Here is a 22,471-nt window from a genome sequence, read left to right as displayed (position 1 = left end):
TCGCGTACTCCTTCCCGATTGAGGCCATCCTCAGATCCGGCTGCCACCCACGATGAAGGTCCACCCGGTCTTCCACGTGTCCATCCTCAAGCCGGTGGCAACCAGCTCCCTAGCTTCGGCACCTGCCCGCCCCTCCTCCCCGGATGGTGGACGGCGACCCCGTATACACGGTGCGGGAGATATTGGACTCACACCGCAGGGGCTTGCAATAACTGGTCGACTGGGAGGGCTACGGGCCGGAAGAACGTCAGTGGGTTCCCCGCTCCTGGATCCTCGATCCATCACTCACCCGAGCATTCCACTCGGCTAATCCCTCCAAACCGGGTGGGCCGCCAGGGGGCGTCCGTTGGGGGGGGGGGGGGGGGCACTGTCAAATTCTGATTGGCGTCAGGTGCACGCCCCTCCCCTCCCTGCTTGCACACCTGGTCCCAACCCCACTAATTGTGCCTTCTGACTATAAAATCACCCGGTTAGGCTCGGTATTCGCCGGTGTATTTCCTCATTTGTTACTTATCGCCTCACCGTATGCAAGGTTGGTTCCGCTCGGTAGTGGCTGCCTCGCTCTTCTGTTCTGTTATTTTGTTTTTCCCCCTGCGTGCCTCAGTAAAGCCTCTTTTGAACTATTACTGTCTCCATCAAGTATTTTGGATCCAGCTCTCCTTTTTGTCCTACGAGACCTGTTGCCACTCCTCGTGCGGACGTGACAGCGATCTGTAGCGAGAACAGAGAAAAGGTGGGGGAGTAACTAGAGAGGTGGAGGTATGCCCTGAAAAGGAGAGGAAGGAAGATCAGTCTCAGCAAGACAGAATATATGTGTGTCAATGAGAGGGATCCAAGTACAAGAGAAATGCTACAGGGAGAAGAGATAAAGAAGGTGGAGGATTTTAAGTACTTGGGTCAACTGTCCAGAGCAATGGAGAGTGTGGAAAAGAGGTGAAGAAGCGTGTCCAGACAGGCTGGAACCGCTGGAGAAAAATGTCACGTGTGATGTGTGATAGAAGGGTTTCAGCTAGGAATAAAGGAAAGGTCTGTAAAACTGTGGTGAGAGCAGCCATGATGTTTGGACTGGAGACAGTGCCACTGAAGAAAAGACAGGAAGCAGAGCTGGAGGTAGCACAGATGAAGATGTTGAGGTTTTCTTCAGGAGTGACCAGGAGTGACCAGGTTGGAGAGGATCAGTGACCAGGTTGGATAGGATCAGTGACCAGCTTGGATAGGATCAGTGACCAGGTTGGATAGGATCATTGACCAGAAGTGACCAGGTTGGATAGGATCAGGAAGGAGGTACAACTGAGAGTCATTGGAAGGAAAGTCAGAGAGGCCAGACTGAGATGGTTTGGACATGTGCAGAGGAGAGAGAGTGACTATATCGGAAGAAGGATGCTGAGCCTTGAACTGCCAGGCAGGAGACCGAAAGGAAGACCTAAGAGGAGGCTTATGGATGTTGTCAAAGAGGACATGAAGGTATGTGGTGTGAGAGAAGAGGATGTGCAAAACCGGGTTAGATGGAGGACACTGATTCGCTGTAGCGACCCCTGGAGGGAAAAGCCCAAAGGATAAAAAGTCAGATGACCTTCAAATTTGCCTTTGTTTGCTTATTGTTCAAGCAGATGGACTCGGCCATTGCTGTCTCTCTGACCTGTAAGATTTCCAGAATCTTCAGCTTTGTGTCCATGACAGTCAGGCCAATCTTGTCGATGCTGTCTTTGGCTGTTCGCTGTCCATCAAGCTCAAGTCCCGCCGCCCGGGCCCCTGAGCCACCAAATAAGGACTGCTTTCGACTGAGGACCATGGTTGTCATCATTTGACCCATGCCGTGGATGGAACGTTTCACATTCTTCCCTTTGGAGGGAAAAACAGTGACAACAATGGGAGATTCTTGTCATGTTTCACAAGAAATGGATAGAATTAAATGAAACTTTGGTCAGAACTAGTTGATTAAATTCAAAACATTACATGAAAACTGGTCTTTGGCCTTTTTATCTCCGTTCTACAGCATATGTTCTAGATGGCCTCTATTTAGCTCTGCATTTTTTGAAGTTGCCCATGACGTCCTTACAGACTGAAATGGTCCATCTCCCGTCGCTCATGAGCAAGTTCTGGTTCCAGCAAGACGTAGCAAGTTCTCACACCTTAAACGTGTCTCGAGATTGGCTGAAAGAGAACTTTGGAGGCCAAGTGATCGGTCTCAAGACTGATTTTGAGTGAGCACCTCATAGCCTGGACCTAAGCCCCCGAGATTTTTTTCTTTGGGGCTATCTAAAGGACAAAGTCTATGCAGGGAAATCCAGACCAGACCATCACGGAACTCAAGAAAGCCATCAGGGAAGAGATGAGAGCCATTAACGATTGTGTCTGTAAGAACGTCATGAAAAGAGGCCATCTAGAATATATATTAGTTTCCTCGCCAGACTCCTCCCATGACTTTGTTTTTGGACTCCTCGACAACTAAAAATCCTTTCCACTTCAGAATCAGAATCACAATCATCTTTATTGCCAAGTATGTAGAACACACAAGGAATTTGTTTCCGGTAGAACACACTGCACTAGTATCATCATCAAAAATTGCAAAGAGGCAATAGTTCTATTTGGGTTACTGTTTCAAGAGTTAATGGCTTGGCGGAAGAAACTGTTTAAATGTCTGCTGGATGTGGTGCGCATGGATCAGTAGCGCCTGCCTGAGGGGAGTAGCTGGAAAAGGTGGTGGGCAGGGTGCACCAGGTCCAGTAGGATTTCCCGCTCCCTTGTTTGGATTTTTGCAGTGTGCAAGACCTCGAGAGTGGATAGGGTGGTGCCAATGATTTTTTCCACCGTCCTAAATGTCCGTTGAAGTCGGATTTTGTCCATTTTTGTGGCGGCCCCGAAGGAAACGGTGATGGAAGAACACAGGATGGATTCGATGACAGCCGTGTGGAAATTTTGTAGCACCTCCTGTGGCAGGCCATGCTTCTTTGGCAGCCGTTGGGCCTTTGTCAGGATGGAGTTGGTGTTGACCTCCCACTTCATGTCTTGGGAGACTGTGATTCCCAGGAACTTGAAGATCTCAACGGTTGTCATGAGGCAGTTGGATAGTGTGAGGGGCAGCTGTGGTGATGGATGTTTCCTGAAGTCCACGATCATCTCTACCGTCTTGAGCGTGTTCAGCTCTAGGTTGTGACGGCTGCACCAGAGTTCCAGCTGCTCCACTTGTCGATATGCAGACTTGTCGCCGTCTTTGATGAGACCAATTACCGTGGTGTCGTCTGCGAACTTTATGAATTTGACAGCTGGGTGCGTTGAGGTGCAGTCGTTTGTATAGAGAGAGGATGCATCCCTGCGAGGCTCCAGTGCTCATGGTTCGTGTTGAGGATGATATTTTTCCCAGTCTGACCTGTTGTGTCCGTCCTGTCAGGATGCTGCGGATCCACTGGCAGATGGTAGGGGAAACACCAAGCTGGAGAAGTTTGGGGATGAGGTGTTCTGGGATGATGGTATTGAACGCAGAGCTGTAGTCTACAAACAGGATGCTTTCGCAGGTTCCTGTGTTGCTGAGGTGCTTGAGGATGTGGTGCAGCCCGATGTTGACTGCATCCTCCACAGACCTCTTTGCCCGGTAGGCAAACTGAAGAGGATCCAGGAAAGGTCCGATGATGTTCTTTAGGTGGTTCAGCACGAGGCGTTCAAAGGACTTCATGACCACAGACGTCAGAGCAAAAGGTCTACAGTCGTTCAATCCCGATGGTGCTGGCTTCTTTGGAGCTGGGACGATGGTAGACTGTTTGAAGCAGGATGAGACTTCACACTGCTCCAAGGATCTGTTGAAGATTCGTGTGAAGACCGGAGCAAGATGGTCAGCGCAGACTTTCAGGCGGGAGGGGGGGGCACTCTGTCCCGTCCCGCAGCTTTCTTATTCTTCTGCTGCTTGAAGAGCCGTCTCAATTCTAGTTCGTGGATCTGTAGGGCAGAGGGCGGATATACGGTAGTTTCTGGTAATGGTGGGCGGGCGTGGGAAATGGGGGTGTCCTTTTCAAATCGGCAAAAGAATGTATTTAGCTCATCAGCCAGACCCTTGTTGTTCACTGCTTGGGGGGATGGTAAACGATAATTTGTCATTGTTTTCAGGCCATTTCACAGCGATGCAGAGTCGTTAGCAGGGAACTGTTTGTTAAGCCTGCGATGTTAATTTCCTTTGTCAGTCGGTTTTGGGCATGTTTGAAAAGAGCTCGATCTCCGCTTCTAAATGCGGTCTCTTCCTAAGCTGCCTGAGTTTGGGAGTGAACCATGGCTTGTTGTTGTTGAAGGAGCGGAAGGACTTTGTTGGCACACACATGTCCTCACAGAAACTAATGTATGATGTTCCAGTGTCTGTGTATTCATCCAATGTGTCTACTGAGCGTATTTCAATAAGATTCCACCGCATATAGCTATATTTGACATTTTAAAACTCGCTCTGATAATTCAGGAAGTCTTGTTTTTGAGTTGGTGACGAGTCCATACGTGACGTCACGAAAGGACCGCCCCCTGACCGAAAAAAGACACATTGTAGCAGTCCTTCCATCACGTCAATGTATTTTGCTGTACATGCTTGGTCTGAGAACCGTGTTGCACCCAAAAGCCGCCAGAAGAGGGCATCCAAGCTCCATATAAGGAATTTATCAGCCTGTGGAAGCGGAGGTGGCCACTGGAGGTCGCCATTTTGTGCCTCTTTTTTTGTGTGAGAGATTTCCCCCCAATGTTGCCTCAAAATGGCACATATAATTCTTTAATCGATTGCAAACATGTATGCTTTCCTCTCCAGAACTATTTGAATCATATTCATAAATGGATGTGTAACAAGAAAGCATATTTTCCGAATCTGAAGCCATTGTTTTGATTCACAAGCAACGCAAGACGTCTTGGCGTGATGTCACGAACTGGGGGCGGGACTTTCTGAAAATGCCCAATTCGCAGCTCATTTTTTTTGCAGATTTTGGACACTAAGTCATTTTATTGGTGTTTTCATTTGACTAAAAATATCATACTGCGTGTTTTGGGTATTTTAGATGCTATAAAACGTTTTTCCGGTGTCACTTAAAAAACAAAAAAGTGACGTCGGTTGTCCTTTAAGTGTATTAAATAGTGGTCAGAAAGACACAATGTTGCATGCGCAACCGATCGGAATGCCCCTTTGAGTGCTGTTTAACAGTGATCTAGAGTGTTTTCTTCTCTGGTGAAACAGTCAATATGCTGCTTAGATTTGGGAAGTTCACGGTTTAGATGCGTTCGATTAAAATCGCCCAAAATGATCAGGGATGACTCTGGATATTTTAGTTTGAGTTTGTTTACATGGTCCGCTGGCGTTTGTATACACACGTTAGCATTAGCTTGTGGCGCAATGTACACGGCAATGAGAATAAAGGAAGCGAACTCACGTGGTGAGTATAATGGCTTGCAGTTGAAAGACAGCAATTCCAAACCAAGGCTGCAGTGTGCATCGAGCATCGTGACATCAGTGCACTCTTGCAGTGCATTCTTGCATATTCCACCACCTTTGGATTGCCCCGATCGCTCTGTGTCGCGGTCGGCTCTGAGGAGACGGAAGCCGGATAGGTGTAGCACGGAATCAGGGTGGCAGTCACTGAGCCAGGTCTCAGTGAAGCAGAGCGCAGCAGAACGTGTGTTTTGTTGTTTTTTGTGAGGAGAAGAAGTTTGTCCATCTTGTTTGGTAGTGAGCATAGATTAGCGAGATGGATCGATGCAGCGGCGTTCGATATCCACGCTGCCTTAACTTGACGAGCACGCCGGCTCGCTTTCTCCTCCTCCGCCAGTGTTTCAAAGCTCCGTACAGAGCAGCGGCGCTGCTCGCGAGCAGCCCTGAAAAACTTTGTGGCTTTTGTTGTCTCAGTGAAAATAGTCCAAGAGTGGATTCCCCAATGCTCAGTAACTCCTCCCTCGTGTAACGAAGTCAAAGTCAAAGTCAGCTTTATTGTCAAATATGCTAATATGCATGACATACAGCACAGATGAAATTAATGTCCTCTCGGACCCAGCGTGCAAGACATGCAAGGCACTTATAACGTGGCTAAAAAAGACATACAATTGACAACAGACAATACATGTAATTTCTGTATGTAAAGTGAGGTAGTGTCGTATGGAAAGTGAGGCAGTGACGTATGTAAAGTGAGGTAGTGACATATGTAAAGTGAGGAAGTGACGTATATAAAGTGACGTAATGTAGTAATGCAAAAACGAACAACAAGAAAGGGTTGAAGTGAGGTCTTGCAGAAAAAAATGAGAAAGAAGAAAAAAATAGAGTTCAGGGTGATCGTACAGCATGTAGCGTGTACTCAGAGTTCGGTGAGTGTGGCAGTGGGAAGGGGCAGGCTGGGCAGGGCTGGGAGGGAGTTGAGTCTCCGGACTGCCTGGTGGCAGAAACTGTCCTTGAGCCTGCTGGTCTTGGCTCGGAGACTCCGCAGTCTCCGACCCGATGGAAGCAGGCTGAAGAGGCTGTGGGAAGGGTGGGTGGGATCGGCAGCGATCCGGATGGCTCTGCGGGTGAGGCGGGTGTTGTAGATGTCCTGAAGGGGGGGGAGAGAGACACCGATGATCTTCTCAGCTGTCCTCACGATGCGCTGCAGAGTCTTACGGCAGGACACGGTGCAGGCGCCGTACCACACGGTGATACAGCTGGTCAGGATGCTCTCTATGGTACTGCGGTAGAAGGAGGTCGTGATGGGGGTCGGGGCTCCAACTCTTTTGAGCTTGCGGAGGAAGTACAGGCGCTGGTGGGATCTCTTGGCCATTGATGCCGTGTTGTGGCTCCAGGACAGGTCTTCGGATATGTGCACTCCCAGGAACTTGGTGCTGCTCACTCTCTCCACTGCAGCACCGCCGATGGTTAGTGGAGCATGCTGGCGGCACACTCTCCTGAAGTCCACAACAATCTCCTTCATCTTCTCCACATTCAGACGAAGATTGTTGTCCTTGCACCACATGGCCAGGCGGCTGACCTCGTCCCTGTAGGCTGTCTCCTCGTCGTTGTTGATGAGGCCCACCACAGTTGTGTCATCCGCAAACTTTCTGAAGAGGTTGGAGCTGGGTGATGATGGTGAGCAGTCGTGCGTGAGCAGAGTGAAGAGGAGGGGGCTCAGCACACACCCCTGGGGGGCCCCTGTGTTCAGCGTGATGGTGCTGGAAGTGTTGTCGCCAACTCTGACTGCCTGTGGTCTCCCCGTCAGGAAGTCCAGCAGCCAGTTGCACACGGAGGTGCTGATCCCCAGTTTGCTCAGTTTATCGGTGAGTTGTTGGGGGAGGATTGTGTTGAATGCTGAGCTGAAGTCGATGAACAGCATTCTGACATAGGAGTCTCTGGTCTCCAGGTGGGTGAGCGCTGTGTGGAGAGCAGTGGAGATGGCATCATCGGTCGAGCGGTTGGGCCGATATGCAAATTGGAAGGGGTCATGGTTGGGGGGAGGGCAGCCTTGATGTGGTTCATAACTAGCCGCTCGAAGCACTTCATGAGGATGGGAGTGAGTGCGACCGGGCGGTAGTCATTGTGGCAGGTGGGGGACGACTTCTTCGGGACCGGGATAATGGTGGTGGCTTTGAGGCACGTGGGCACAACAGCCTGGCTCAGAGAGGTGTTGAAGATGTCCGTGAAGACATCTGTGAGCTCCACAGCGCAGTCTCTCAGAACACGGCCAGGAATGCCGTCGGGACCCGGGGCTTTTCGTGCATTGGTCCCTCTGAGGGATCGCCTCACGCTGTCCTGGGACAGTGTCAGCACCTGTTCGCCGGTAGGTGGTGGGGTCTTCTGTGCTGGAGTGCTGTTGTCTGCCTCGAAGCGGGCGAAGAAGTCGTTCAGCTGGTTCAGCAGAGTGGTGGAGTTCTCGCAGGTCTGTGGAGTGGGCTTGTAGTCTGTGATGGTCTGTATCCCACGCCACAGGTTCCTGGTGTCTCTGCTGTCTTTGAAGTGGTTGGCGATCCTCCTGGAGTGCTGTCTCTTGGCCATCCTGATGCCACGTGACAGGTTGGCCCTGGCTGTCCTCAGGCCCAGCTCATCGCCAGCTTTGTAGGCAGCGTTCCGAGCCCTGAGGAGCCTGTGGACTTCACCCGTCAGCCATGGCTTCTGGTTGGCCAGGATGGTGACAGATCTGGTGACAGTCACGTCATCCATGCACTTCCTCATGTAGGAGGTAACAGAGTCTGTGTACTCTTGGAGGTCGGTGTTGTTGTTGTAGGTGGCCGCTTGTCTGAACATGTTCCAGTCAGTGTTGGAGAAGCAGTCTTTGAGTGCCTCTGACGACCCATCAGGCCACACCCTTATCTGCTTCTTGACTGGTTTGACGACTTTGACAAGTGGCCTGTATGCGGGCATTAACATGATAGTGGAGTGGTCCGAAGCTCCTAGGTGGGGGAGGGGGTAGGCTTTGTAGGCTCCTTTGTGTGTGGTGAAAACATTGTCCAGAATGTTGTTAGCTCTCGTCGGAAAGTTAATGTGTCCATGGAGATGTGGAAAAACACTTTTCGGGTTGGCATGGTTGAAATCGCCAGCCAGGATAAGGAAAGCATCTGGGTGGGCTGTCTGTTGCTCGCTGATGTGCTGGTAGAGTTCATTCAATGCCGCGCTCCTGTTGTTAATTGAGCTCGGGGGGATGTAAACTGCTACCAGCAGTATGGCAATAAATTCCCTCGGCAGGTAGAATGGCCGGCATTTTATGACCATAAGTTCCATCAGTGGCGAACAGTGTTTGCATACCACAACAGCGTTGCGGCACCAGGCATCACTGATGTAAACACAGAGTCCCCCGCCGCGAGTCTTCCCCCCCTCGACGAGCGCTCTGTCTGCCCGGAAGCTAGTTAGCTGGGCTAGCTGGATGGCACTGTCCGGTATGCTGTCGGTCAGCCACGTTTCCACAAACACAAAGGCACAACACTCACCCACGGTCTTGGAAGTTGAGCGGAGAAGTCTGATGTAGTCCATTTTATTGTCCAGCGAGCGCACGTTAGCCAGCGTGATGGTAGGAATGCAAGGCCGGTGGCGGCGAGCCGCGAGCCTAATGCGAATACCTCCACGCTTTCCCCTCTTTTGTTTCCTCATACAGCGCTTGTGGCGCCTCCACTCTGGGTTGGGTGCAGGAGTGGGGGTCGGTGGAAGAGTGGGGCTCAATGGACGAGCCGACTCCCTGAGCAGTCCATGCTTGCGTAGCACTTCTGCTTCAGCTGGTTTAGGTTTTAAAAATGAACTGCCGATGTCGAGCAGAACCTCACGGGAGTAGGTACGCCTCGGGTGTAGCGAGGCCAACGGAGACGGACATTTGCACGAGTAAGACAAACACAATAAACACGAAAAAACCAAGAAAATGACGGTCGAGCAGAAGAAGGAGATCATCAAAGGACACGAACGAGGTGTGCGTTTGTGTGACTTAACGTCCCAGTAACAGTACGCTAAGTCGACCATTGCTACGTGTGGCTAAGAGTGTTTATGTGTTGTCTAAGCAACGGTCTCAGGCAATAGAAAAGGTTGAAAAACTTATATTGATTTGGATTTTAAAATAAGCAGCTAGCAGGGCACAGTGTAAGTGAGGGTATTATCGCCGAGAAAGCATGGCATCTTCACTCGGATATCATCAAGAGGCAACGACATCAACGACCATCACAAAGGTCAATAAAACCACTTGATGAAACAGTACAGTTGATTTCTTTCATTATAATATGATAGCACATTTATTATACATAAAATAAGGTATATTTTGTGTAGTTTTAAGGCTTATTTAGAAAAAAATTACGTTTAATGGGCATCTGGGAACGGATTATTCTCATTTCAAAGATTTTTTATGGGAAATAAATGTTTGGAAGACGAACTTTTCACTTTACACACACATTCTGGGTGCCAATTAAATTAGTAAGCTGAGGTATAACTGTATAAATATTGTGTAGTCTACTATTGGAAAGGAGGTGACAAGATGGATGCACTGATTGTCCGCGATGTATGCTAGGCGGTCACCTGATCCTTCGTCATTGGTCAGCGAGGTGCCATGAGAAGGATTGGGACCACAGTCGATGATCCCCAGCAATGTTCTGGTCAGGCGCAGCAGCTCAAAGAAGCTATAGAAGCCAAAGTAGATGAGATGCCGCGCCAAGCTCACCACCTTCACAGAGAGCAGGAATGAAGTCACAACAGGAGGCAAAGATGTGTTAACAGTGCTTGACGTCCATGCCGACCTCAAAGGTTAGCTTGTTCTTCTCCTCATTGTGAAAGGGCCGTTCCTCGTTCAACACGTTGTTGAGATACTCCTCCATGAAGATCATGGTGTTGGCGAAGCGGTTCTTCTTGTTGTCTCTGCTGTCATCCATGTTGGAATCATAACTGAGGTGGGAACACAACATGGTTTGTTTACAGATCTTGTCAAAGGGACTTTTTTCACAGGCTTGTAGTGCAGTGATTCTGATCCAGTGTGCCAGGGCACAGTATGAGAAGTCAGCTTGTAGAGTGTGCCATAGATAAGCCTCAAGACGGTTCTCATGCTGGTTAAGAACGGCTTGGCCAAAACCGTACCGCAAAATCACACTATGAACCAGTGGCGGGCCGATTAGCCTCAAGGAATAGTCCACTGTTCGCCCCCAACCTTATAGCAGGGACTTAAAAAAGCAGGGGTCTGGCACCGCCACCTCTGTCCATTAGGGATCTTGGGCCAGGGTGACCAGTACAACTTTAGGTCACTGACAAAGCTTTTCGGATGAGGAGCAAAACGTCCAACACCTTCTAAGAAGGACAGATGACGGCTCAAGAAACCTTTTCATCAATGGACCACTCCTGTACCACTGAGAGCCTACACAGACATCACACTACAAATGGTTAATATCTCTTAGTAAGGGATGCTTAGTAAGGGAAGCTTTGGTCAGATTAGTAAGTAGGGGTGGAGGGTTAGTGAAGCTAAGCTAAAAACGACTTACTCTTTGATGGTGATGGAAGTGGGGATTTCAGTCCAAAGTCGGGCGAACTTAACCGGCGTGACCAGTTCCTGTGGATCGCGGTCCACATGTGCATGCAGCATCAAGCGACAGAAGGAAGCCCGCAGATCAAAGGGCAAAGCCTCATCCATCATGCACAGGAAGATCAGCTCCACGTCCAGCTGCTTAGATATTTCGTCAATGGCCAAGTACTGGCGGTCCAAACACATTCGGGCAAACAGCTTCAGCTGGTACCTGAGCGGATGATATATCACATTTTCACAAGAATAATGTCAACTTTCATGCCACGATCCTTAGCAAGAAGTATGAACTCATTCACTGCCATCCTCAAATTTATTTCGGGAATTGAAAACATGATGTAGAAGTAAAGAAGTGTGTCCAGGCAGGCTATGTGATAAAAGGGTTTCAGCTAGGATGAAAGGAAAGGTCTGTAGAACTGTGGTGAAACCAGCCATGACGTTTGGACTGGAGACAGTGCCACTGAAGAAAAGACAGGAAGCAGAGTTGGAGGTAGCACAGATGAAGATGTTAAGGTTGTCTCTCTTTGGGAGTAACCAGGTTGGATAGGATCAGTGACCAGGAGTGACCAGGTTGCATAGGATCACTGACCAGGAGTTACCAGGTTGGATAGGATCAGTGACCAGGAGTGACCAGGTTGGACAGGATCAGTGACCAGGAGTCACCAGGTTGGATATGATCAGTGACCAAGAGTCACCAGGTTGGATTGAATCAGAGACCAGAGGTCACCAGGTTGGATAGGATCAGTCACCAGGAGTGACCAGGTTGGATAGGATCAGTGACCAGGAGTCACCAGGTTGGATTGAATCAGAGACCAGAGGTCACCAGGTTGGATAGGATCAGTGACCAGGTTGGATAGGATCAGTGACCAAGAGACCAGGTTGGGTTGAATCAGTGACGAGGAGTCACCAGGTTGGATAGGATCAGTGACCAGGAGTGACCAGGTTGGATAGGATCAGTGACCAGGAGTCACCAGGTTGGATACGATCAGTGACCAGGAGTAACCAGTTTGGATAGGATCAGTGACCAGGTAGGATAGGATCAGTGGCCAAGAGTCACCAAGTTGAATAGAATCAGTGACCAGGAGTCACCAGGTTGGATAGGATCAGTGACCAGGAGTCACCAGGTTGGATAGATCAGGAATGAGTATATCAGAGGGACAATTCATATTTGAGGTTTTGGAGACAAAGTCAGAGAGGCCAGACTGAGATGGTTTGAACACGTCCAGAGGAGAGAGAGTGACCATATCGGGAGAAGGATGCTGAGCCTTGAACTGCCAGGCAGGAGACCGAGAGGAAGACCAAAGAGGAGGTTTGTGGAAGTTGTCAAAGAGGACATAAAGGTAGCTGGTGTGAGAAAACAGGATACGCAAAACTGGCTTAGATTGAGGACACTGATTGGCTGTAGCGACCCCTGAAGAGAAAAGCCCAAAGGAAAAGAAGAAGAAGAAAAGATGACGTAGACTGCCATTCCCAAATTTGTTCGAGTTTTGGTTTTTCTTACGAGGGTGCCCATAAAGGGTGAGCCCTTTGTTCCAGTTTCAGCTGTTGTTATATCAACCACTATGTATGTATTGCATTGTATTTTGGACAGCCGCCCCCATTTCAAGCTCATATAACTCCTAAAGACATACAGGCTGACCTGTAGTAGGTCAGCACATTGTCGTCATGGGCATTGCCTTGTCTGGCCTCTTGAGCGAGCTGCCTTATGCTCTTCTCCTGCTTCTCATTGGTCTTGTCGGTCCACACCAGCCATACCTACAATAAACAAACAACAATCGGACTTGAGTCATGAAGACGGACGACCCCGAACGAAGACCAACCAGAAAGAAGCTAAAGCGTGTAGCAAACGCTTCCCGTTTTTCTTGAAACAACCCCGGTTAAATACTTGACCAAGATGGAGCGAAACAGACCAAGACCTCCCAAAAGACTCCTTTGTCCTTACCTCGTCTTCATCTGCGTAGTCATCCATGGCCATATACTGTGGGGGCATTTCAGTGGAGGCCACGTCTTTGGGCACCCGCCGCCTGCAATCACAACTAATTCAGCCACAATTGGACAATGTGTGTGTGTGTGTGTGTGTGTGTGTGTGTGTGTGTGTGTGTGTGTGTGTGTGTGTGTGTGTGTGTGTGTGTGTGTGTGTGTGGCATATAGAGTACAGTAAGTGCGCCCTCGTTTGTCGCGGGTCATGGGGACCAGGATCACCCGCGATCTCTCGCTCTGTTTCTCTCTCCATCCCTCTCACTCACTGTCTCTCTCGTCTGTCTCACTCTCTGTCTCACTCTCTGTCTATCTCTCTCGCCAAGACAAGTGCTGCTTTGCCGCTTTCTTTCCGAGATATGTGACACTCCCCCCAGCTACACACACACACACACACACGCACGCACGCACGCACGCACGCACACACACACACACACACACACACACACACACACACACACACACACACACACACACACACACACACACACACACAGAGATTAAAGCAATTTTAACACATGTATGGCATCGACTAGAGATTCTGGTCCGAAGTTAATACTTAATCCCTACTTGTACAAAAAGGTTTTTAGCATGCGTGTGGCCATTTTCTAGACCAAAAGCTACTTTGCACACGTCAGCAGACTCACTCAGTCTTAATGAGGATGTCCTGGTTTATGGGCTCCAGCACACACTTGCAAATGAGTTCCTGAGTGACGGGGATGGCCACGTTGTTGGACACGCACAAGTCCGACAAGTAGTCCAGAAAGCTGAAGAGAGAAGAAGCGCAAACGTGACGCGTTACTCCGTCAACGCAGCTGGGCCGCCATTCCGTGCCAACCGGGGCTCGCGGTTCTTGCGGACGAGGCTGACGAAGGTCTCCACTTCGGTCTTGGTGATGTGCTTCTCCAGCAGCTTGCGATTGTTGTGGAGGAGCGCGGTGATGGTGTCCTCGGCCAGGATGTCGTAGCCGATTTGGCCCTGCATCAGGCCAAACTGCTTGGCGATGTGCTCCTGGAAACAAACAAACAAACAAACAAACAAACAAACGAATAGCGTGGAAAATCCTACTGGACCCTCCGCGCTGGCGCTGCCGATCCAGCAGACATTTAAACAGCTTCTTCTCCCGTTGCCATTAACTCTCTCAACAGTAACCCAAATAGAACTGTATAGTGCCACCATTTTTCTTATGATGATACTAGTGCGCCGTATACTACCGGAGACAAATTTCTTGTGTGTTCTACATATATGCTCAAAGATGATTCTGATTCTGATGCCACACAATCTAAATACTCCAAGTCAACCTAGGCTTTACCTGGTTCTTGCGATAATCTTCTTGGGAATGGCGCAGAACACGGTAGCAGAGTCGGAACATGTACTGGTACGGAGAGTTCTTCTGGTCAGCCAACTCCTCCAGACGGAGCAGAGGTCCCTCCCCTCCGCTGCGGTCCTTGAAAGGTACTTTGAGGATGCCAAATATCTGACGTCAAGATAATATCAGGTCACCTTAGAAATACTTGGGAGGTCTTAACTGGCAGATACACGTGTCAAATGTCTGTTCAAAGATCCATCGGCGCCTTCATTTCTGGCAAAGTCCGAAAATATTTGGAGTTGGTAAAATCATTCCTCTGATCTTTTATAGAGCAGCCATTAAGTCAATCCTGCGCTTTGGAATAACCAGTATGTTTGGGAATCCGACTGGGAAATCTAAAGTTCAGATATCCAGCTGGTCATATTTTCAATTTCCAAATAAATTCATGAATGGCAATGAATGACTTCAGAATGCAGTGATACCTCAGCTTACGAACTTAATTGGTTCCTAGAAAGTGTATGTAAGGTGAAAAGTTTGTCTGCCAAACATTTATTTCCATTAAGAAACCATTAACATAAGAACAATCCGTTTCCAGGTCCCCATAAAACATATTTTTCTATGAAATAAGCCTTTAAACTACACAAAATAGACCTTATTTTATGTATAATAAATGTGCTACTGTATTATAATGAAATAAATAAACTGTACTGTATAATCTAGTCGTTTTATTGACCTTTGTGATGGTCGTTGATGTAGTTGCCTCTTGATGATATCCGAGTGAAGTTACCGTGCTTACTTGGCGATAATACCCTCACTCACACTGTCCCCTGCTAGCTGCTGATGGTTAATCCAAATCAACAGAAGTTTTTCAACCTCTTCTATTGCCTGAGACCGTTGCTTCGACAACACTGAAACACCCTTAATAGCTTCCTTGTTCTTAAGGATGGTAGCAATCACACAAACGCACACCTCTTTGGTGTTTTATCATGATCTCTTTCTTCTGCTCAACCATCAATTTCTTTTGTGTCCTCTTCGGCTTAACACTAGCCTGTGGTGGGGTCTTTTCCGCTCCCATAATAGCAAAAGTACTACACTTGATAACAAACCATGTTCGACTGTGTGGTGTGGTGATCTTCCGCCGAAAACTAGTCCGCCAGCAACCGTTGCGATGTGTGGTTTGGTATTCATCCGCCGAAAACCAGTTCGTTAGCCAAGACAATATGCTCGCGAATTTAATGTTCGCGAGGTGAAAAGTTCATGAGCTAAAGCATTCGTAAGCTGAAGTATCACTGTATATAAACAAACTTAAAAAAAAGGGAAGCGGTGACCAAATAACTAATTGAAATAATTGACTTGGACGTTGGGTCAAGCAGAGATTTTGTTCTGTGTGTGAGATGTTCCTTACCTGCTTGAGGATGTTCTGCTCCCTCATGAGCTTCTGCCTTTCACGGTTGGCTTTGCTCATGGTGACATCCAAAACGGGCTGGCCACTGTTGACATTGTCCGCCACGAAGAAGACCACGTCTTCCAGTAACTTGATCGCAAAGCTGTCCAAAACAATACAAAAACAAAGTGAGCATGTAGATCGAATATTGTCATGCAGCATCCACGGGGAAAGAGTCTCACCGGCGGTCATTTTGGCTGATGAAGCCTTTACTGAACTGGTCCACCACCATACTCAACATGGCGCTGGCATCATTGGCGAAATCCAGATCTCGAATCTCCATCACAGGAACCGAGACGATGGCGAAGGCCTCTTTGTCCTCTTTGGTGGGGCATGTTCCTAACTGGGAGGAGGACAATGTCAATCTTCTACACCAGAGGGAGGCAAAAGTATTCATTTGGGCTTTGATTCTTTTGAAGTTGAAACAGACAGGACACAAAATAGGTCCTATTGTTCATTTTTATAATAATAATAATAATAATAATAATAATAATAATAATAATAATAATAATAATACATTTCATTTCTAAGAGAATTTAAAAACTCTCAAGGTCATTTTACAGTCACAGGATAACTTTTTCTGTGGGTGAGCAGCGGCAGCCACACGAGCCAGCGTTCACTCAACCCAGAAGTAACTCAAATAGACTGAAAACTAGCTAGCTAGCTAATGGATAATAAATAGGTAATAGATTGCCAGATTGCCAACAGCTAGCCAGCTAGACAGCATACAGCCAGCCAGCGAGACAGCTAATAACAAGCCAGCTAGCTAATGGATAGGTAACAGCTAGCCAGATAGCCAACAGCGAGCTAGCTAACAGCCAGCCAGCAAGACAGCTAACAGCCAGCCAGCTAGCTAATGGATAGCTAATAGATAGCCAGATAGCCAACAGCAAGCCAGCTAACAGCCAGCCAGCTAAACAGGTAATAGCTGCCACCTAACTAATGGATAGCAAATAAATAGCTAATACATAGCCAGATAGCCAACAGCTATCCAGCTAACAGCCAGCCAACAAGACAGCTATCAGCCAGTCAGCTAGCTAATTAATAGCTAATAAATAGATAATAGATAGCCAGATAGGCAACAGCTAGCCAGCTAACAGCCAGCCAGCTAACAGCCAGCCAGCTAGCTAATGAATAGCTAATAAATAGATAATAGATAGCCAGATAGCCAACAGCTAGCCAGCTAACAGCCAGCCAGCTAGACAGCGAACAGCCAGCCAGCTAGCTAATGAATAGCTAATAAATAGCTAATAGATAGCCAGATAGCCAACAGCTAGCCAGCTAACAGCCAGCCAGCTGGACAGCTAACAGCCAGTCAGCTAGCTAATTAAGAGCTAATAAATAGATAGCCAGATAGGCAACAGCTAGCCAGCTAACAGCCAGCCAGCTAGACAGCTAACAGCCAGCCAGCTAGCCAATGAATAGCTAATAAATAGATAATAGATAGCCAGATAGCCAACAGCTAGCCAGCTAACAGCCAGCCAGCTAGACAGCGAACAGCCATCCAGCTAGCTCATGCATAGCTAATAAATAGTTAATAGATATCCAGATAGCCAACAGCTAGCCAACTAACAGCCAGCCAGCTATACAGCTAACAGCCATCCAGCTAACTAATGTATAGCTAAGAAATAGCTAAAAGATAGCCAGATAGCCAACAGCTAGCCAGCTAATAGCCAGCCAGCTAGACGGCTAACAGTCAGCCATCTAGCTAATACCTAATCATTAGCTAATAGATAGCCAGATAGCCAATAGCTAGCCAGCTAATAGCCAGCCAGCAAGACAGCTTACAGCCAGCCAGCTAGCTAACAAATAGCTAATAATTAGCTAATAGATAGCCAGATAGCCAACAGCTAGCCAGCTAACAGCCAGCCAGCTAGACGGCTAATAGCTAACCAGCTAGACAGCTAAAAGCTAGCCAGCCAGTCAAATAGCCCCAAAAATATATATACATAAATATATATACAGTGATACATTGGCTTACGAAGTTAATTGGTTCCCAGACAGTATGTAAGGCGAAGTGTGAATCCCAAAACTTAATTTCCCATAGGAAACAATTAATTAAAATGAGAATAATCTGTTCTCAGCTCCCCATAAAACATAATTTTCTACTTTCTAATTTTCTAAGCCTACACAAAACTACACAAAATATACATTATTTTATGTATGATAAATGTGCTATGGTATTATAATTAAAGAAATAAACTGTACTATATAATAAAGTCGTTTTATTTACCTTTTTTTAAACATTATTTATTTATTTTACATTCAGAAGGTCTTTAGCTTTCTTCAGTTATGCCTATCTTCAATATCATTCACGTCAAATCTTATGGCAGGTGTGTCAAACTCATTTCGCATCGCGGGCCACATACGGCCTAGGGAGATGTCAAGTGGGCCGGACCGTTAAAATTATACCATACTCTACTAAAAATAGCAAAAATATAATGTATTTCCTTTGTTTGGTGTAAAGAAGCACAAGAACATTAGGAAAATATTGACATTTAATGGACTATCCTTTTACAAAACATTTCATGAAACACCTCATATTTCCTTAGACAAATGTGCAATTTACTTTTATCATTCACAAATATGCATTGCAACTGATCCCACTGATTGTACAAAGGCACAAAACTTTAATTGGTACTGAAAAATATAGTAATGCACTTTAAGATTAAATGAGACTTTTAAAGAAATGAATTTTTAAACCACTTACACATACGCATATAAAATCTAAATGTAATCCCTGCGTACACCTTACAAAATAAGGAGAGTGATTTTAAATGTGTAATGAAGAAAGTGTTCACCTGTTCTGTAAATCTGTAAACTTCATACATGAAACATACATACACATAGAATACATATTGAAAATTTATGGAGTTGTATGAACAGTAGAATTCCATCACAGAAGCTGCAGACTAACTTTAAAGTGTGATATGGCAGGCTGTGGGTAATGTTGCTGTCGATGAAATTTACAGTGTGAACAACCACTTCCATGATGTGGTCCATTTTCAGCGACTTGCAACACAATGCCTCCTGGTGCAAAATACAGTGAAATGTCCAGAAACGATCTCCAGGACTGTAATTTCATCTGTGCTGTATGTCATGCATATTAGCATATTTGACAATAAAGCTGACTTTGACTTTGATTTTTTGTTCCTCGTCATACAATTTTCTCGGAACATACAAGTTCAGCCGCCTTCATCATGCATCGTTTAACAAAGTCACCGTCGGAATACGGCTTCGATGCTAATGCTATTTCGCTAGCAATTAGGTAGCTGGCTTTTACTGCTGCTTCATTGACTTCTCGGCTCCGGATGAAAGTTGATTGCTGTTTCCTCACACCCGCCAGCAATGCGTTAATCTTTTCTCTTCTCAGTTGTCCTTGCAACCCGTCATATTTTTTCGCTGTGATGAGTCTCATAGTGGCGTCGAATATTATATTCGTTCAATATCGAAACTTGTTGCAAACACACCAAGCACAAAGGTTTTCCATGCATCTCTGTAAATAAATAGGACGTGGTCCATTTTTCTTTGAAAATTCTACACTCTTTATCTACTTTTCTCCGTTTGGATAACGACATTTTGGCTAATGAGGGTGGAGCTGAGAGGTAGAGACCAAGGTATTAACAATGTCGTAACAAGCAGCAGATGGCGCATTGACACCGTCTGCTGTTTTCAGTCTGTCGCAGTGATGCGGCGTGTCTTCTACTCTGATGGAAAGAGTGCACCCCTTAGCGGATAATCCATGAATTGCAGCGAATTAAAAATATTAAATCCATGTTTTTTATGCATTTTTCCACTTTCAAATTATCCTGCGGGCCTGATCGAACCTCCTTGGGGGCCGGTTCCGGCCCACGGGCCGTATGTTTGACACCACTGTCTTATAGCCTTTAACTCATTGACTGCCAGACGATGTGCAAAAACTTGTCCACTCCAGTGCCAGGGTTTTTGTCATTGCCACTCAAATTCCAGGACCCACAGAATATTGAGTTTAAGGACTACATAAACATTCAATGTGTCACGGTTTGCGAGGTGGTGATGGCGGGTTCGGATCCCAAAAAGAAGGCAGGAGGGAGCAGGAGGTTGTTTGACAAATTGTATTAAAATAAAGTCAGCAGGAACAAAATGTAAAACATCAAAATGATCTGAATGGCAAAAATACAAAGTAGCAAAAGAAGACCAAAAGTAAAAGCCCGCCAAGGTTAAACAAACATGTACACTATGCATGCTGCAACCAAGCAGCAAACAAACAATGAATCGGCACCGGATGATCGTGCCAGGTGTCCTTTTAAGTGTCATTGATTATAATGACCAGCACCTGCGAGGCTGCCGGCAGGGCTGACGTCGCTACCCACTGGTCGCCAATCTGATCGGGACGACCAGCACCTGTGCAGGTGCAGGCGGGGCCGACAGCGGCCCCCGTTGGTCGCCAACCAGATCATGACACAATGCAGCGTTAGAAACCTTCAACTCTCTTCTTTCAACAGAAAAAAAATGTGTTGATTGCTAAATTAGATGTCTCTGGACTTATCTGAGCTTGAAATTGGGGCAGCTGTACAAAATACAATGCAATGCATACATATTGTTTTATATAGCGTGAAAAATTCAAGATTTCAAATTTGATCGATGTTTTCCACCATTGATCTGGGGGGCATGTCCCAATGAAGTACTCATTTCAGAGCCGAACTGTCGTGGATGAGGCATTAGGGCTTGAATGTTATACAGGTAACATCCGAGTTACAACGGGGTTCCGTTCCGACAAAACCGTCATCAGTCAAACGGTCTCAAGTCAAAATCCATTCCAAATGGCAGACGTGACGTTTACACGACAGGATAGTAGACGATGCCAATCTGTTGTTTTTAAGCACCGTTTTCAATATAATACAATTGTACACCACACTGCTTAAATGTAGACTAAGGGTGGGGAATAGAGCACATAAAATAGTCGACTGCCATTTCCTTGTTAGGAGAACAGGCTCGTTCGCGAACGACACATCACTCATTGTGGCGCTCCGTGTGTAACCCGAAAAATAGTTCGTATGCCGGATAGTTTTTTTGTGTGTTTTTTTTTCCCAAGATGGCGGCGCGTGCACACGTAGCGGCTCCTCTCTCTCCCGGCAAATTGTTTTTTTCGTGTTTATTATGTTTGTCTCACTCGTGTAAATGTCCGTCTCCGTTTGCCTCGCTACACCCGAGGCGTACCTACTCCCGTGAGGTTCTGCTCGACATCGGCAGTTCATTTTAAAAACCAAAACCAGCTGAAGCAGAAGTGCTACGCAAGCATGGATTGCTCAGAGTCGGCTCGTCCACTAACCCCCACTATTCCACCGACCCCCACTGCTGCACCCAACCCAGAGTGGAGGCGCCACAAGCGCTGCATGAGGAAACAGAAGAGGGGAAAGCGTGGAGGTATCCGCATTAGGCTCGCGGCTAGCCCTCACGGACCGTCCGTCCCTACCATTACGCTGGCTAACGTGCGCTCGCTGGACAATAAAATGGACGACATCAGACTTCTCCGCTCAACTTCCAAGACCGTGGGTGAGTGTTGTGCCCTTGTGTTTGTGGAAACATGGCTGACCGACAGCATACCGGACAGTGCCATCCAGCTCGCCCAGCTAACTAGCTTCCGGGCAGACAGAGCGCTCATAGAGGGGGGGAAGACTCGCGGCGGGGGACTCTGTGTCTACATCAGTGATGCCTGGTGCCGCAACGCTGTTGTGGTATGCAAACACTGTTCACCACTGATCGAGCTTATGGTCATAAAATGTCGGCCATTCTACCTGCCGAGGGAATTTAGTGCCCTACTGCTGGTAGCAGTTTACATCCCCCCAAGCTCAATTAACAACAGGAGCGCGGCATTAAATGAACTCTACCAGCACATCAGTGAGCAACAGGCAGCCCACCCAGATGCTTTCCTTATCTTGGCTGGCGATTTCAACCATGCCAACCCGAAAAGCGTTTTTCCACAACTCCATGGACACATTAACTTTCCGACTAGAGGTAACAACATTCTGGACAATGTCTTCACCACACACAAAGGAGCCTACAAAGCCTACCCCCTCCCCCAACTAGGAGCTTCGGACCACTCCACTATTATGTTAATGCCCGCATAGAGGCCACTTGTCAAAGTCGTCAAACCAGTCAAGAAGCAGATAAGGGTGTGGCCTGATGGGTCGTCAGAGGCACTCAAAGACTGCTTCTCCAACACTGACTGGAACATGTTCAGACAAGCGGCCACCTACAACAACAACACCGACCTCCAAGAATACACAGACTCTGTTACCTCCTACATGAGGAAGTGCATGGATGACGTGACTGTCACCAGATCTGTTTATAATCCTGGCCAACCAGAAGCCATGGCTTACGGGTGAAGTCCACAGGCTCCTTAGGGCTCGGAACGCTGCCTACAAAGCTGGCGATGAGCTGGGCCTGAGAACAGCCAGGGCCAACCTGTCACGTGGCATCAGGATGGCCAAGAGACAGCACTCCAGGAGGATCGCCAACCACTTAAGAGACAGCAGAGACATCAGGAACCTGTGGCGTGGGATACAGACCATCACAGACTACAAGCCCTCTCCATAGACCTGTGAGAACTCCACCACTCTGCTGAATCAGCTGAACGACTTGTTCGCCCGCTTCGAGGCAGACAACAGCACTCCAGCACAGAAGACCCCACCACCTCCCGGCAAACAGGTGCTGACACTGTCCCAGGACAGCGTGAGGCGATCCCTCAGAGGGACCAACCCACTAAAAGCCCCGGGTCCCGACGGCATTCCTGGCCGTGTTCAGAGA

At 47.5% G+C, this 22,471-nt stretch overlaps 1 protein-coding gene across 3 annotated transcripts in view; it reads right to left on the bottom strand.

Annotated features, from left to right (window-relative positions):
• The window catches only part of itpr3 (inositol 1,4,5-trisphosphate receptor, type 3), a 150,477-nt gene that overhangs the window by 87,342 nt on the left and 40,664 nt on the right, over positions 1-22,471 (bottom strand). For all 3 annotated transcript variants that reach the window (XM_089004746.1, XM_089004756.1, XM_089004738.1), the window contains 11 exons: positions 15,865-16,025; positions 15,644-15,785; positions 14,242-14,406; positions 13,768-13,940; positions 13,577-13,696; positions 12,895-12,976; positions 12,592-12,707; positions 10,915-11,166; positions 10,183-10,327; positions 9,965-10,109; positions 1,640-1,842 (listed from right to left, as the gene is read on the bottom strand). In XM_089004746.1, the coding sequence (XP_088860872.1) occupies positions 1,640-1,842; positions 9,965-10,109; positions 10,183-10,327; positions 10,915-11,166; positions 12,592-12,707; positions 12,895-12,976; positions 13,577-13,696; positions 13,768-13,940; positions 14,242-14,406; positions 15,644-15,785; positions 15,865-16,025 (1,704 nt within the window). The remainder of the gene's footprint in view (positions 1-1,639; positions 1,843-9,964; positions 10,110-10,182; positions 10,328-10,914; positions 11,167-12,591; positions 12,708-12,894; positions 12,977-13,576; positions 13,697-13,767; positions 13,941-14,241; positions 14,407-15,643; positions 15,786-15,864; positions 16,026-22,471) is intronic.

This window comes from Hippocampus bargibanti, linkage group LG01 (genome assembly GCF_051943395.1).
Source record: "Hippocampus bargibanti isolate YZ-2025 linkage group LG01, ASM5194339v1, whole genome shotgun sequence".
NCBI classification, from domain to species: Eukaryota; Metazoa; Chordata; class Actinopteri; order Syngnathiformes; family Syngnathidae; genus Hippocampus; species Hippocampus bargibanti.
The sequence above is the reverse complement of the archived record's forward strand: the minus strand, read 5'-3'. Positions and strand labels throughout refer to the sequence as shown.